This window comes from Primulina eburnea, chromosome 12, assembly GCF_022965805.1.
Source record: "Primulina eburnea isolate SZY01 chromosome 12, ASM2296580v1, whole genome shotgun sequence".
Classification (NCBI taxonomy): Eukaryota; Viridiplantae; Streptophyta; class Magnoliopsida; order Lamiales; family Gesneriaceae; genus Primulina; species Primulina eburnea.
Genome location: NC_133112.1, coordinates 30,993,657 through 31,009,809, shown reverse-complemented (window position 1 = coordinate 31,009,809; position 16,153 = coordinate 30,993,657). Strand labels below are relative to the sequence as shown.

The following is a 16,153-nucleotide window of genomic DNA, read 5'->3' as shown; positions in this document are numbered from 1 at the left end:
TCAATTACAATTTCTTAACTATCTTTGTTATTTTTATTGAATTGATTTTATTTTATTTAAATTTTAATAGATCCAAAATAATATTAAAAAAAACAAATTAATTTGGTTTTTTGTGATATACTTTTGCTAGATATTAAAATGTAAACATATATCATATACATATATATTTTTTGATTGACCAAAAATATAATAACTTACCAAAGCAATTACTTCAATTAATATCGCTAAATTTGGCATTCATTGTGATAAAGGAAATTTAATTTGTAACAATAACAATAATAATAATAATAATAATAATAATAATAATAATAATATAATAATAATAATAATAACAACGAGTGATGTAAAATTGGTTCCATTTGTACAGAATTAAATTAATAAATAAACTAGTTTAAAAAAAATCACAAACTAACGATGTGAAAATAAAAAATGAGACGCAGCCCAAAAATCTATTCGAAGGTATAGACACTGAATGGGGAGATGGAGAGCTTCCCTCGTAATCTCCCGCATCATATGTGCATCGAAATCAGCATTTAATCTTAACTACAACAGAAACCCAACTCTTAGATCTCCATATTTTTCATTGATTTCAGAGAATAGGAACCAGTTCTTGAATTTAAGGTTGTTTTCTGCACTCCCATTTCCATCTCCTTATTATACTGACGATTTCGATTTCAAGACCCACGATTTTGACCAGAACCAGATTGGCGAAGAGGTTTCCAAATACGAGGACGAGGTGAAAATCCCGGTCAAGGCTTTCTTTCTTTGCACCAGGTTCTTCACTTTGAATATTCAAGAATGCCTTTTTCACTGTTATTGATGTAAATTTTGATTTCACTGTTATTGATGTAAAGTTTGGATTTTTTTTATTGCGCGATGTAGAAGGCCTGTGTTTATCTTTCGAGTTTTGTGGTTGATTTGTGGGTCTGATGTTGATTTTGAATACTTTTGGCCGTGCCAAAGCTGTTGTTTTTTCCTTTTCATTGAACTGGGGTGATAATATTTGGTGAGCTTACTTGTTTATTTCATGTCTTACTTATTGGGACTAAGGTCCTTATTTTGTTATAAGAGGTCTTTACTGGTGTTTTAGATGACATAACACTCGAGATTCTTCTTTTTTCTTGTTAAATCATGAGAAAGATACCAAATTTAGATGCATCCATGATTCACCCCAGTAAACTTGATTTGGATGGGGAGAGCAGTTTGGAAAGAAACCAAAACATGATAAGATGATCCTGTTTCCGTGACAGGAGTAAGGTTTTTCAAAATTTCAATGTTTGATCTTGGAAAAAGTAATGTCTGATGGGAAACATTTTTATTAGTTTCGTCTGCTCTCTGTATGGCTAATTTAATTTTTAATATTGATTCTCAAGTTGGACATGCATTTTGGCTGCATAATTTTGTGGTTGTTGTCTACAGCACGTAGGCTGTCGAATTGTTTTGAATTTCCATGTAACACGATGGTGTGATTCCTGCTGTTTGTAGTACCGGTTCAAATGCGTATGTGATGATATCTGTAGGATGTGGGAGGATTCATTCGCCTTCACTCACCAATCTTTTTTTCTTTTCAATGCTATCCTGTCTCGATTTTCTGGTCTCTCAGATTCATGTTTTTGGCAGCGTTGATTTGAAGAATCTTCAAGCTGAGAATTCAAGATATGTTATTCCCGCAACCTCGCGATCATCAAATAGTATTGTTCTCCGATATTTGGACTCCCCTTTGCAAGCAGTAAGAATTTTGGATCCCATGCTTCCTTGCTTGAAAAATATTGGCAATTCACATGTCATTCTCAATATTATAGTTCTGTTTTCAATGTTTGGTTCAAAGTGTATACTATTGCATACATAGTATTTACCTAGTATATGTGATTTTGCCAAAGCATTTTAAATAGAAAATGAATGTTTCTTGTGCTTTGCCATGGGCAAAGTGGTAGGAGTATGGAGGGGAATCTACGGATGAAATCCCGCACAACTACTTAGTCGTTTACGTAAAAGGTTTCCTTCGCTGAAGGAATTGCCTTCTTATTGATATAAGCCTTGAAACAACACTGTTGCTTGGAGATAACGAGCCAATCGATGCATAACTTTTTCTGTCTCTACCAAACATTTTCGGATAACAAAGTGATTGCCTTTGTATTGAGGATGATGCGAACATGGAAGGTCAGGCGATTCTTTGTTCGTTATTGAATTGAGGGCGCGATTTGATTTTAATCGTGTTTGTTATTCGTTCGTACAAAGATTCACATCAGAGCCAGATCATTTTTATCACCGGAATACTTTGAATTTTCTTTGGACAAAGTCTTCCTTAGTTAGATGAAACTCATAGCAAAACAATTCTTTTATTTCAGGGATCCTCTTTTGAAGAGAATGTGAGTCGCTATCGTTACATGGTTATCTTCCAATATGGTTCGGCAGTCTTGTTCAATGTAGAGGATCACGAGGTTGATTTCTACCTGCAAACTGTGAGGCAACATGCTTCGGGATTGCTTCCTGAGATGAGAAAAGACGGTGAGTTTCTTTTTTTCTCCCTCGATGTTTTGGGGTTCTCATATTTTCATTTTTGTGCTCATTTTTGTAAATGATTGAATTGTTGAGCATGCGTGCAATAAGTAATATCTATTTGGTTCTGCTTGCCTGGTATCAGTTTGGATATGTTAAAGAGTTAGTCCTACAAAAAGTACTCGACGAAAGAATAAATCATCACCTTGGTCTATAAGGACACAAATTATACTTCTGTTAATGTTTTATTTTGTGTCATTTTACATTTAAAGTAAAGATCATTATGGTTTTTATTTTCACCTTTTAACATAACTCTGAATTCAAACAACTAAACCCAATTTGCAAAGCATATAGTTTGCTCGTAGTCACGTATTATTATGGTTCTATTAGTATTAGTATCCAGAGGACTACATCTACATCCACTGCAAGATTTTATTTGAACTACTGTGCATGAATCTTTAGGCCTATTCACTTTTATCATTTCTTTGTTTTTATGTCAGACTATGCTATAAAAGAGAAGCCCTTGTTGGTCGAGGACATGCAGGGAGGTCCAGATTACATTGTTTTGAAAAATCTTGACGTGGATAGCATCCGCATAATTGGCAGTGTGCTTGGTCAAAGCATTGCTCTTGATCATTTCGTGTCACAGGTAAATAATCAAATATGGAGTCCTTTTCGTATTTTTAGTTCCTTCTTGAACAAGACTAGACGTATTGTGTAGCTCAGTTTTTAGCGTGTTGCAATTTTTCTGACAAGCTGGACTAGAAATTTGTAACACCTCTCTTAGATTGACGGTATGGTTGAAGAGTTTGCGAAAATAAATCGTGGGATGGAGAAGACCGGCACTTTTACAATGCAACGGAAGAAGCTTTTTCAACTTGTGGGGAAGGCTAATTCAAATTTAGCTGATGTAATTCTAAAAGTCGGTCTTTTTGAGAGGTAATTACAAAACCAATGGTTGGAGACATTTTCTATGGTTATGCAACTACTGTCAAGATTTCAAGTGACACCGTTAAAGTTAGTATTTTGCATACTGCAGATCAGAAATTGCATGGAGAGATGCAAAATATGCACAAATACTCGACTATCTTCGTGAGGAATACGAGGTGACACAAAGATTTGGAAACCTCGATTTCAAGCTAAAGTTTGTTGAGGTAAGCACATTCAGCCGTTCATGTTTCTGATACATGTCTTTCTGGTGGGGAACTATCTTGTGAAACTTGGGTCCTCGTACAGATAATTTCATTGAGGCTAAACGAAATATTATTAGCAATCCGAAATAGGTGTGCCAACTCTTAAGTTTAACAGATTCTTCAAGTTAGCTGACTTTTGGATCGGGTTATATTGTTAATCCTTGAATCCCCCAACATAAATTTCACCCTTGTCCGTCAGCTAATTCGTCATCCTTATGTTCACGTCCCTGCAGCATAACATCCATTTTCTTCAAGAAGTGCTTCAAAATCGGAAGTCGGATTTGCTGGAATGGTGTATCATAGTCTTGCTGAGCATAGAAAATGTAATCTCAGTTTATGAGATTGTTAGAGAATCTGGTGGGACGCCGATTTGAACAAGAAATACACAATTCTTTTTGCTGCAGAAACCAGCCAACATACACTTGTATTTGCGCCGTGTTTTAGGCTGATTTCCATTTTTTAACTGTATTTGATGCTCTAGTTTTGTTTTTAAAAAATACAATTATATAATAAATTACGCGTATCAAAACATGGATACGGGTTTTGGATGGATTACTTGTGGAATCCTTGGAATTCATCCAGTTTGTGATAACCTTTGGATTGGTAATGAACGCCTCACTTTTGGGTCCGATTGTTGCAAAAGTCAATGGGTTCAAAGTATTTATTTTTTTATTTTAAAAAAAAAACATTTGTTTGGTTACGAAGCTAAAGCACTTAGTAAGTGTTTTTTCAGAAGTCAGATTTTTTTATTTTGGCAACAACTTATGTGAAATGGTTACCTAGTATTTTGTGATACGGATATCTTATTTGGGTCATCTATGGAAAATATTATTTTTTATGCTAAGAGTATTACTTTTTATTGTGAATATCGGTAAGGTTGATCATTCACACACAAGAGACCTACTCTTTTGTTTTTGGGTTCTGTTTCTAATTTTATTCAAAGATAAAAACAAAAACATTTTCAATATTTATTCAAACGAGAATAAAGCGTTTTTTTTAATTAAAACACTTATAAAAGTCGGACTTTATTCAAGTGTTTTTTATAATTACAATTTTACTTTTTATCTTCAAAAAATATTATACTTTGAAGACTCGAAACGATTTGCTATTTGAAACACCCCTCCCTACCTTTGTTTTGTTTAGAAAAATTGTTGATTTGATCCGATCAAGGTGAGTCATTTAGTCGACATGGAGTAATATGGTAGTGTGGGAAGTTGCTAGTTTGAAATTCTATGTTTTTGAATATATTGAGGAGAAGATATTATAATTGCAGTAAAGAGTCCTTTGATTCTTATTAATTGTTTAATGTACCAAACAAAAATAGTGGAAATAATATAGTCGAGGAAGATCACTAAAGTTGGCACCCAAAAGATCAACATAAAAAAATATTTCAACTTTTAGCAATTCTTTAGTTTTAACCATTAAAATAATTTTGTGCTCAAAACCCACCAATCGTTTTAGGTAAAAACTTATGTGAGACGGTCTCACGGGTCGTATTTGTGAGACGGATATCTTATTTGGGTCATCCATGAAAAAATATTATTTTTTATATTAAGAGTATTATTTTTTATTGTGAATGTGTGTAGGATTGACCCGTCTCACAGATTAAGATCCGTAAGACAGTCTCACATGAGACTCACTCATGTTTTTAAATTAAAGCCACTTTAATTAGATAACAACCTTAAAAAAACTGCATAGTTTTAGTGCTGGAAAATAATTAATATTAGGGGGGGTGGCAAGGCATGTTTATCACATTCCCATCTCCCAACCAAGCTCTAATGTACTACAATACCAATAACCTTTTATTTCCCATGCTTCCTATGCCAAGATACATAAAATACATTTGACAATATTATGTTTAAATTTTGAAAAAAGGTAGAATTTTTTGACATATTAAAGATTTTAGCTACATTAGAATTATAGAAAAACAAGAAGAAAAAGAAAATCGGGTTTGTGCTTTGGGATGTTCATGTTTATGGGGCTTATTTTAAAAAAAAAAAATTGGCATTTTTATTTTTGCTCTTAGCTACAAATTTTCGGCCTATATCAATTTATATATCATGATTCATGTGAATATACAAATATTAGTTTTCAAATATATGCAGGATTATATATATCTATACTATCTAATTAAATGTGAGGACATGATAATGAGAGTAGGTCTCATGTGAGACCGTCTCACGGATCTCAATATGTGAGACGGGTCAACCCTATCCATATTCACCATAAAAAGTAATACTCTTAGCATAAAAAGCAATACTTTTTCATGGATTACCCAAATAAAGATCCGTCTCACAAAATATGACCCGTGAGACCGTCTCACACAAGTTTTTGCCTGATAATAATTACCTGGAAATGACACCAACTTGTTTTTTCCAATTTTACCCTTATATGATACCAATATTACATTTTTGTATTTTTTAAAAAAATTCAACACACTTTTATTTTTATTTTTTTTATTTCAACTATTCAATTATCAATTTAGTCCCTCCATAATTTGTCAAATTTCACTTTAGTCTATTGATAATGATAAAAAAAGATTGTACACACACAACGCGTATGCAGGTAACTAGTATCACATTGAATATTTCTGAATAGTAATTTTTAAATACATTTATTTATTTATAGATTTGAAGGGATAGAGAATTGAAGAGGTGTTTCACAAATTGATTGCCTTGGGTGTTCAAATTTTAAAGCCACTCGATCATGATAGACTTCTATGCAACTCCTTTTTTGGCAAAAGCGCAGAACAAATTCGTATGATCATTATGGTGTATGGTTTTTAGGAAAAGGACATGCAATTTGATGGCCCTCACGATTTTGAGGCTAAAAGTAATTTATTGTAATAGAAATTAACATTTGAAAGAAAAAGAAGAAAAATGCAGTCGATAGAAATTAAAATCTCTTAATACATATAATATTTAGTTCAAATCATTACGGCGGGTGGTAGTGTTATGATTCAAATCTTTCACGATTGTTCTTTTTGTGGTGTACCTGAAATCTCGATAATTGCATACTATTACAGCAACAAATTGAGTTGAGGCAAATGTTGGATACTCTCTCCTTAAGAAGAATTTTGTTTCGTCTTAGTGCTCTGGTTTATGAAAATTTTTCCTCAAGATACAACTCCTTACAATAACATAACTATAAATTGTAAGAATAATAACCAGAAAATGGAGTCTACTCTCTTTCAAAAGAATTAAGAAAGTAGAGGAGAAGGCAAAATGAATACAATGTATGCAAAAAATTTGATGATCAAAAGTGTCGTCTTTGATCATGTATTTATAAATTTCAATAATTAGGGACATGTTTTTCATCAAAGATGTGTCCTTTCACTACCATTTTAATGCAAAATATCATGAAAATTAGTAACTTTTAGTTAATTAGCGCCACCAGGCGCCTAAGAACCATTTTACGGGAGCATGGGCGCCTTCTTAAAGGCCCTGAAAATTACAGGGCAGTGAGGAAGGCGCTAAGGCCCCTCCCTCACGTCCTTGGAATAATCCAGATCACTGAGAGGCATCTAGCTAGACACCTCTCTTGCGGCTTGGATTGTTCTAGGCTGCACTTTGGGGCTCCTCAGGCCCCTCTTAGGAGCTTCAACACCTCCCCTAGTGTGAAAAACATTCTTTTGAGTTTTTATTTGCTTAATTCAATTCATTAAGTTTAAAACATTCCAACAATCTCTTACATAAATGAAATTAATATATGAATACACGTGATGTCGAATATAGAGTATATACGGAAAATTATCGCATTAGGTTATGTGGTTTTAGGCATTGAACATTTCTTAGTAGAATACTATTAGATTTACTGGGTCATGAAATGAACTTCATTTCTTGAACTTCTTGGTGGTTTATGTAAAATCATAATCGTTTTCCTAAGAATGAGAAGGCAATGATTCCCGATCTCCACCGTTTATAATTTAGGGACTTACTTGTGATTATGGTGCAAAAGTTTAAGTCCAATCCAATGGTTCAATAAATCAAAAAAAATCCTGCAAGGAGATTGATTTTACGGTTGAAGTGGTGTTGCAGTTTCAAAATGTCATTTTTGTGATTCTTCAGTGATTTCGATTCTTCAAGCAATAATAATATAAGCGGGCTTGTTTTAAAATAATTTATATATAAATTGTTTCATTTTTGAAAGTTTCGATCGAGCACAATTCTTCTTATTCCTCTTTCTTGTGATACGATTATCTTTTGTTTGACATTGTGAGAATTCAACTAGATATGGGTCAGAATCTCAAATAAGATATGTTTATGGCCTTTACATGGTGGAGTTATAACTGTTATATGGTATCATCTCTTTAGATGTGTAAAAATTAGAAATTGATATCATTAAAACATTGAAAAGTAGACGAATCTCGTTGCTAGACCAAATTATGCTTGCCTTTATGCTAATAATATATGTTATACAAAATATGTTATGTATGATATGTTATTTTGAAGAATATATGTATTTGGTATGTATATGCTCAAACGACTCCCACTTGCTGAATGACAACAATATCATTCACCCTTATTCTATTATCTGTAAATAAATCAGAAGATGAAATTGACGAACATGAACAAGATTTGTTTTGGGGCTGGTAGTGGATGATGTTAAATTTGTTTATATTCTTTAAGTTTTATTTATTTTAAATTGTAAAACTCTTCCACAAAATTTTATCATTTTCGAGATTACGTTGTAAAAACGATTCTATTTGATGATATAAGCTGATTTTGGTTTACATTATACTACGATGCTTGTTGTTTTATGATTATGTGATTGTTGAATAATGCCGGTGTCAACTAACCCTTAGTTCAAGACGTGACATTTAAGTGGTATTAAATTCGTCATGGTCATAATACAGTTAGAGAAAATTTAAACAAAAATAAATAAATAATAAAAAATAAAAAACTGGTCATATTATGGAAAGGCTTAATGAAGTCCATCTGAAACAGGAAAATGACTAATATTCAAAACTAAATTGTGAGGCATGGTCCGAAAACGCAAAATTTCTTCGTTTAAGACTCTGAAATCTCATTTTTGCAGTTTAGGGAAAATTCGTAGAGCCTATAACTTTTCGTAGGGAATTCCAAATTTGATTCTGTCAGTTTTGCTAGGCTCTTCTCAACATATGCTTTAAATCCATATGTTTATATCTAAACTTCCATTTTTTAAAATTTTCTTGAATAAAATCATATTCAACGTGTTTCTTTAGTAGTTGTTGGATTTTTATGGAATTTTATCATGAAAACAATTAGTTTTGACCTATATTATTGGTATTATACATTTCAAAGATAGTTTGACATAAGCTTCTGACTTAAGATGAAATATTTGACTCGAGAACAATAAATTAATATGAAAAAACTGGTATATGAAAATATAATATAAAAATTATATAATAAGTTTTTGAATATTTCAACATAGAAGTTTAATTTTGTGTCAATAGTTAACCATGTAAACATTAAGTTTGGGTTCATAAGAATGCTAAGCACTAACTTCAAATATGTATGATCTTGGTATATCTTGTTTAAATGAATGTGAGAAACAATATCTTCAGGTTAATAAATTTATATTATTTTGAGATAAATAGTAGACTACGACCTTATGTGAATAAAATAAGTTGAGAGATATTCGTAGATATTGAGGAAAATACAACATAATAAGTTTTGACTCTTGTTACGATACTAAAAATTATTCAAGACATTCAATGAAACTCATTTGTGTTAGAGTGCATTGTCTAGTCTATTCATAATATAATTCCTGCAGAGAAGATCACTTCCATTCATCCAGTGCATCCCTCTTTTTGGGATTGGCTCTGCGATGGTGGGATGATCTTCTTCCAAAAATCTGGCCAAACTCAGTGTGGTAAGATATAAAAACATCTTTCGTTGTGACCTTTCAAAGTCTGCACCACTGAATTTATCTGGTTTTTCCTTTTGTGCGATTGGAGTGTTTGATATTGTTGTGGATGATGAGGTCATTTTGAGATTTCAGAATACATAAAATTCTTCTTAAGATTGTTCTTTGTTGTGGTGTACCTGAAATATTGATAATTGACAAAATATTGTACTTTCTTTCAAAAGAAGGATGTAGTGGAGAAGACATAATGAATGCAATGTATGCAGAAAATCCGATGATCAAAAGTATTTTCAAGTTTTCTTTGATAAAATATTTATAGATACAAATCATTAGTGACATGTTGTTTCATCAAAGAGGTTTCCCTTCATCCAAAAGCTCGATGAAAAATGTCAAAAGATATCATTTGGATGCAATATATCATGAAAGCTCGCAACTTTAAGTCAATCAAAGCCGTCAGACGCCATTTTACGGCACTTTGGGGTGCCTCAACGCCTCCCCTACCCCCGAAACATTATTTTGAGTTTTCTTTTGCTTAATTTCGAATCATCAAGTCTTTAAACATTCCAACAATGTTTTGATTGTACTATCGACAATGTCAAATTATTTGTTCTAACCATTTTCTTCAACAACGGCATGAACTTGTGACTCATGGAAGTTGAATATATAATAACAACTTTGTATAAATTTTAGTATCAAACGTTTGTCACTTATTTAAAACAAAGTATGATTATAACATATAACTAAGGACGATTATTATTTCTTACAAAAACTTGTTTATGATATAAGACTCGTGGATCATAATACTAAAGAGTTGAATTTATGATCAAATATCTATGAATGAAGAAATTCATTGTGTGTGGTTGCATTCGATTATAAATGCGGATGGCAGGGCTTGATGACAATTATTGAAGCTACTAACGCGCGATATCTCATCTTTTGTTCAAAATAAAGTAAAAGTGAAAATAAAACTAAAAATCTAAAAAAATAAAAATAAAAAATCAATAAGTAAGGGGGAAAAAGAAAAAGTCAGCTATCAAATGATTCTTAAACTGCTTAATTTTATTTTTCATAGGGTAGAAAGTAGAAACTCTTGACTGAATATGGATGAATAGGTCTCTTGTGAGACGGTCGTACAAATCTTTCTATGTAATACGGGTTAACACTATCGATATTCACAATAAAAAGTAATATTTTTAGCATAAAAAGTAATACTTTTTCATGGATGACCCAAATAAGAGATCCATATCAGAAAATACGACCCGTGAGACCGTCTCACACAAGTTTTTGCCGATACGGATAAAACATGTAACGAAAATAATATATTATTTTTTATATAAAAAATAATAATTTTTCATGAGTTGAATAAAATCGAAGATCCGTCTCATACGAACTCTTGTGTCAATTAAAAGCTCGTTAACATTTTCAATTATTTTACCCAAATTACAATTACTTAAATTTTTGGATTCCGCAAGAGATTTTGGATGAAAAGATTTGAACTTTAATAACAGATTTAAAATATTGTTTTTATCAGTTTCCAAAAATAATAATTTTTTTATTATAAAAAAATCGAACGGATTCAAAGATTGACTGAATCTATATTATTTAATTTAGGAAATCATAGTTATTTAGATTAAGCCACACCTCCTTATTGGTATGGTCAAATTTAATAATTAATAATTTAAGAAATCAGAATCATATACATACATACATACATATATATATATATTGACCCCATATATATTTATATATAAATAGGTCTTTTGTGAGACGATATCACGAATCTTTATCTGTGAGACGGGTCAACCCTACCGATATATTCACAATAAAAAGTAATACTCTTAGCATAAAAAGTAATATTTTTTCATGGATGAAAGACATATGTCTCACAAAATACGATCCGTGAAACCATCTCACACAAGTTTTTGTCTTTATATATATATATATATATATATATATATATATATATATATATATATATATATATATATATATATATATATATATATATATGGGGTCAAGGACAAGGGAGCAATCGAGAAATTCCACTAGCTAGTAATATAATATAAATCAGACTCAGAAGAAAGCTTCACACATTTACATTTTCCACGAAAATGACTAGAGATTGTGGGCCTAAATAAAAATCATTTAAGGATTAAAAAAATATAGACCGATTAGTACTTAATTGACTTCTAATCTGCCAATTAAGGTCTAAGATTCGTGGTTAATTAGTTGATAATGACATGCAAATGCCATTATCCATTTAATTTAGTAAATTATTGTTGATATTATGCTATGTTCGTGACATCCAAGCAAAAGTTTAAGGACTAATTTCTTTTTCAAGATTTTCCTTAATTTAACAAATTTATGGTCCTGCGTTTTTCAGTTTAATATATATTAACGTATTAAAAATTTCAATACTAAGTTACTTGTATAAAAATCTATATAATAAATTAAAATTTAAAATTTTAGCAATGATTTTTTTATATATAAATTTTTTGTAATAAGAAACTAGAATAATAATTTGAACATGATAATTTTGAATTTATGGTTTTCTTTTAATAAATTTTTGTGTTAGAAATGATGTGATGTTTTAAATTTAAATGTCTTGATAAAGATAAAGATGTATTTTAGTAATTTTAAAATTTGATACGGTAGTTATAGGGGAGCTATAATGTCGTAATTTTTTTTAATCTTTTTTATTAAATAAAAATGGATTATTTTGTAATTTGATATTATCATTTTTTTTATTTTAAAAATTATACTTTATGTTTCACTAAGTCGGCAGCCAAATTGAACTGGCCAATTTGTCCCACTCAAAACCTTCGGATATAATAAGGAGTTATTCATTTTTAATATTTCACTTATCATATGTTTGATGTGTATGATAAAAATTGTGATAGTGGTCCACTCAGACCGTATTCGGCCCGCACTGTATACATTATTATCCACTTGTTGGTGGTTATATAATTCTTTGGAGGAGAAGGGATGATGTTATTTATCTTTACTTTTTTTATTTTATAATCACTCTTATTATATATCATTTACTTATCTTATCACATGAATCAAACGATGTTTTAGTAGTTGGTCAATGGTCATGCTATTTGCCATTGTTGAACAATAATATATAACAATTGTTATGACTTCAAAAATTTTATTATAAGTTATTAGTCTAGAAATTTAATGTTATAATTGAAGGAATAAAGTTCTATAAATTATATTGTGACGCATAACAATATTTTTATATTTCTTGAAAATTTATATCATTTAATATATATTTTTTTACAGTTTTAGTGCATTACTGATTTGTATGCATACATACAAAGTTAAAATTAAAACTTGAAATATGTCGGAAATATCATAATCAAGCTTTGAGTTTTTCTTAATCCAAAATGCACGGCAATGAATATAATATGGAAAAGAAAAAAAGATTTCTGGTCTTTGTTTATGATGCCCAACAAATCTAATCAAAGTACTACTCACCAATATAAAACTAGAAATATTATCGAATCAGATCGGAAAGTTCTGAACTGAATTATTCTGGGACAAAAACTTGTATGAGACGGTTTCATGAGTCATATTTTGTGAGACTGATATCTTATTTGGGTCATCAATGAAAATATTACTTTTTATGCTAAAAGTATTGCTTTTTATTATGAATATCAGTAAGATTGACCCGTCTCATAGATAAAGATTAGTGAAACCGTCTCACAAGAGACTTACTCTTTTTCTGGTTCCGAATTGTTGGGTATTGGAACTCTGGAATCATGTAGAATACCAGATTGAGAGTGTAACTCAATCTGAAATCAGAATAAAATTGGAACCGGATTGGATCTTAAATGGAATATTTTTTTCCAACAATTTTGTATCTTAACAAGTTATTCATTAAACAATGTATTAAACAGTACTGATGCCCCCAAGGGAACCCGGGCTGGGTATAGACCCTGACCCGGAAGGTTCTCGAACTCGGGCAAGATCAGAATGGGGAACATATATCGAAGTGCAATTACCTTCAGCGACCCGGTGTGAAAAAAGGATCCCGGATCTTAAAACGCCCGGGGAGTAACCAGCCAGTACCCGGGGTAAAAACTCTCCTGCCCGGGAAGTACTTCAGAGGCACCCTGGTGGGAAACACCCGAGATAGGAACACATTCTCTCCCTGATCACCACGTCTTCCGGACATCGCGGAACCCCTTCTCCCATGTTCCATGACCAGGTCAGCTCTTAGTACGTGGCCCACTACTTTGTAACATGGCCCATGACCCCAAATCATGGGCCACCATCCGAACTTCGCGGGCAAGTTATCTACCTGCCTCATCTATAAATACCCCCTGTAGGTACTACAGAAAGGTAACTCTTCTCTAGATACTCACAAGCACTCACAAATATTCTTTTCTCTCTAAGTTTTCCTTTGCGTGCATCACTGACTTGAGCGTCGGAGTGGATACGCCGGAAGTTATTCCGGCGCCCCCTTAACGTTCTGTGATTTCAGGATTAATACTCAATACCCCGGACATTAGTCCTCAGGCGACAGGGAACTCAGCCTTCCCAGGTCATCAACAACCCGCAATAGAGCATTCGAATCGCACACATATCCAAACACCCGACTTGGCAGATTGCACACCCCGCTGCTACCCAATTTACCCGGTCGACATCAAGTACATTTATCAAATTTAAAATCATAACTGAACAATTATAAAACAATAAATAATTCAAAACTCTTTCGGAAAAATTATAAATATCATTGATCATATATTAGAATTTAGGTTTTATTGATAAGGTAAGGATTCAATTCCAATTCTACCCTGTGCAAAATTTTATGATATACAAAATTTTCTTCTGCCATGCATCAAATTTTTTTATAAAAAAAATTAAAAGTAAATACAATCAATAATTAAGTTTAATTGGACGTATAGCAGTAAGAAATAGATGTAGCAGTGTCCCTCGACATATCTTTAGGCTGCATTTACTTGAGTTATTAAAATGAAATAGTGTTATCTATCTCAAATTATATATGAATAGGTCTCTTGTGAGACGGTCTCACGAGTCTTTATCTGTGAAACGAGTCAACCTGACCGATATTCACAATAAAAAATAATAATCTTAGCATAAAATATTAATTTTTCATTGATGACCCAAATAAGATATTCGTCTCACAAAATACGACCCGTGAGACCATCTCACACAAGTTTTTGCGCTTATTTACAATATTTACTTTAAAAAATGAAAATTTTCTTAAAATTAGATTTGTGCATGATTGTTAGTCTTTAATTTGAGTTAGGATAAATAATATTTAGTTCATATAAATAAAATGTAAATGGAATAACTCCTAATATCTACTTCCTTCGTAATCTTTAGTTTGTATAAATAGACACAAAATGCAAACTTAGGTTTTTCGTTTATCACGAATTTTAATCAATCAAAATAAAAATATTATAATTTATCATTAATCAATATATATAATATTCAATTATTTTAAGTTCGAATGGGGTCTGAAACCAAATATCTCCTCATGAGGATAGATGGGGCGATTCGGTAAAAGATCCAATGTCAAAACAACTTTCGATTCGCTCGTAAGATCTGGCGGTCTGCTACTATTCTTTTCTCGAGAATCCATACATCTCTTATCATTGTATAAACAACTATCTTCCGAACACATTTTCGATTTCAATGAGAAACAAAATACAACCTTAATATAGTATTTAGCTCGTTAGATAAACTTTTATATATACATACATAGATATGTATATATATACATATATATATATATATATATATATATAAATATATATATAACTAGAGAAATAACATATATATATATATATATATATATATATATATATATATATATAAATAATTAGAGAAATAACAGTCCATTGAAATTTAAGTAATTAATTTGGAAAAAAAATATATATATATATATATATATATATATATATATATATATATATAATTAGAGAAATAACAGTCCATTGAAATTTAAGTAATTAATTTGGAAAAAAAATTAAATTTAGCAAGCAAATTTATATTTTATTAAAAAAAAGAATTCGAGATAAAAAAAAATGGCAGTGTTCACACAAACTTATATAGGCGGACAGTTTTATATTATATTGCGAAAATAAATTTTCATTTATATATGCTGTACCAATAGCTAGAAAGCAAGAGAGAAATCGGAGAATATACAGATTCCTCATTTATATATTGACAGAACATAAATTTATGTGAGACGGTTTTACGGGTCGTATTTTATGAGACAGATATCTTATTTGAGTCATCAATGGAAAAATATTACTTTTTAGGATAAGCATATTAATTTTTATTATGAATATAAGTAGGGTTGACCCATCTCACCGATAAATATTCGTGAGACCGTCACACAAGACATACGCTAATTTATTTGTTTAACTCTCTCTTTTTTTCCTCCAAAAACCCTGAAATTATTTCAGTGCATCAATGACTAGAACAAACGAAAAAAAACCTTCACTGTGTGTCTTAGTGGAAATAGCAGAGAATACAAAGAGACCGGATGTTGACACATTTCATGTCATTGTTCTCGGGAGGTCGTTCCTTTGTGTGAAGATTTCTTATCTGGGATCTCTCTATGATATATTAAA

The 16,153-nt window shown here is 31.3% G+C and overlaps 1 protein-coding gene across 1 annotated transcript; it reads left to right on the top strand.

Moving 5' to 3' along the window:
• The first annotated feature begins 405 nt into the window (after positions 1-405).
• On the top strand, positions 406-4,241 carry LOC140806532 (protein RETARDED ROOT GROWTH, mitochondrial). The gene is made up of 7 exons (XM_073163088.1): positions 406-774; positions 1,621-1,729; positions 2,349-2,508; positions 3,000-3,148; positions 3,287-3,438; positions 3,539-3,653; positions 3,926-4,241. The coding sequence occupies exons 1-7, from the start codon at positions 473-475 to the stop codon at positions 4,064-4,066; spliced, it is 1,128 nt and encodes a 375-aa protein (XP_073019189.1). The 5' UTR covers positions 406-472; the 3' UTR covers positions 4,067-4,241.
• The last annotated feature ends 11,912 nt before the right edge of the window (positions 4,242-16,153 follow it).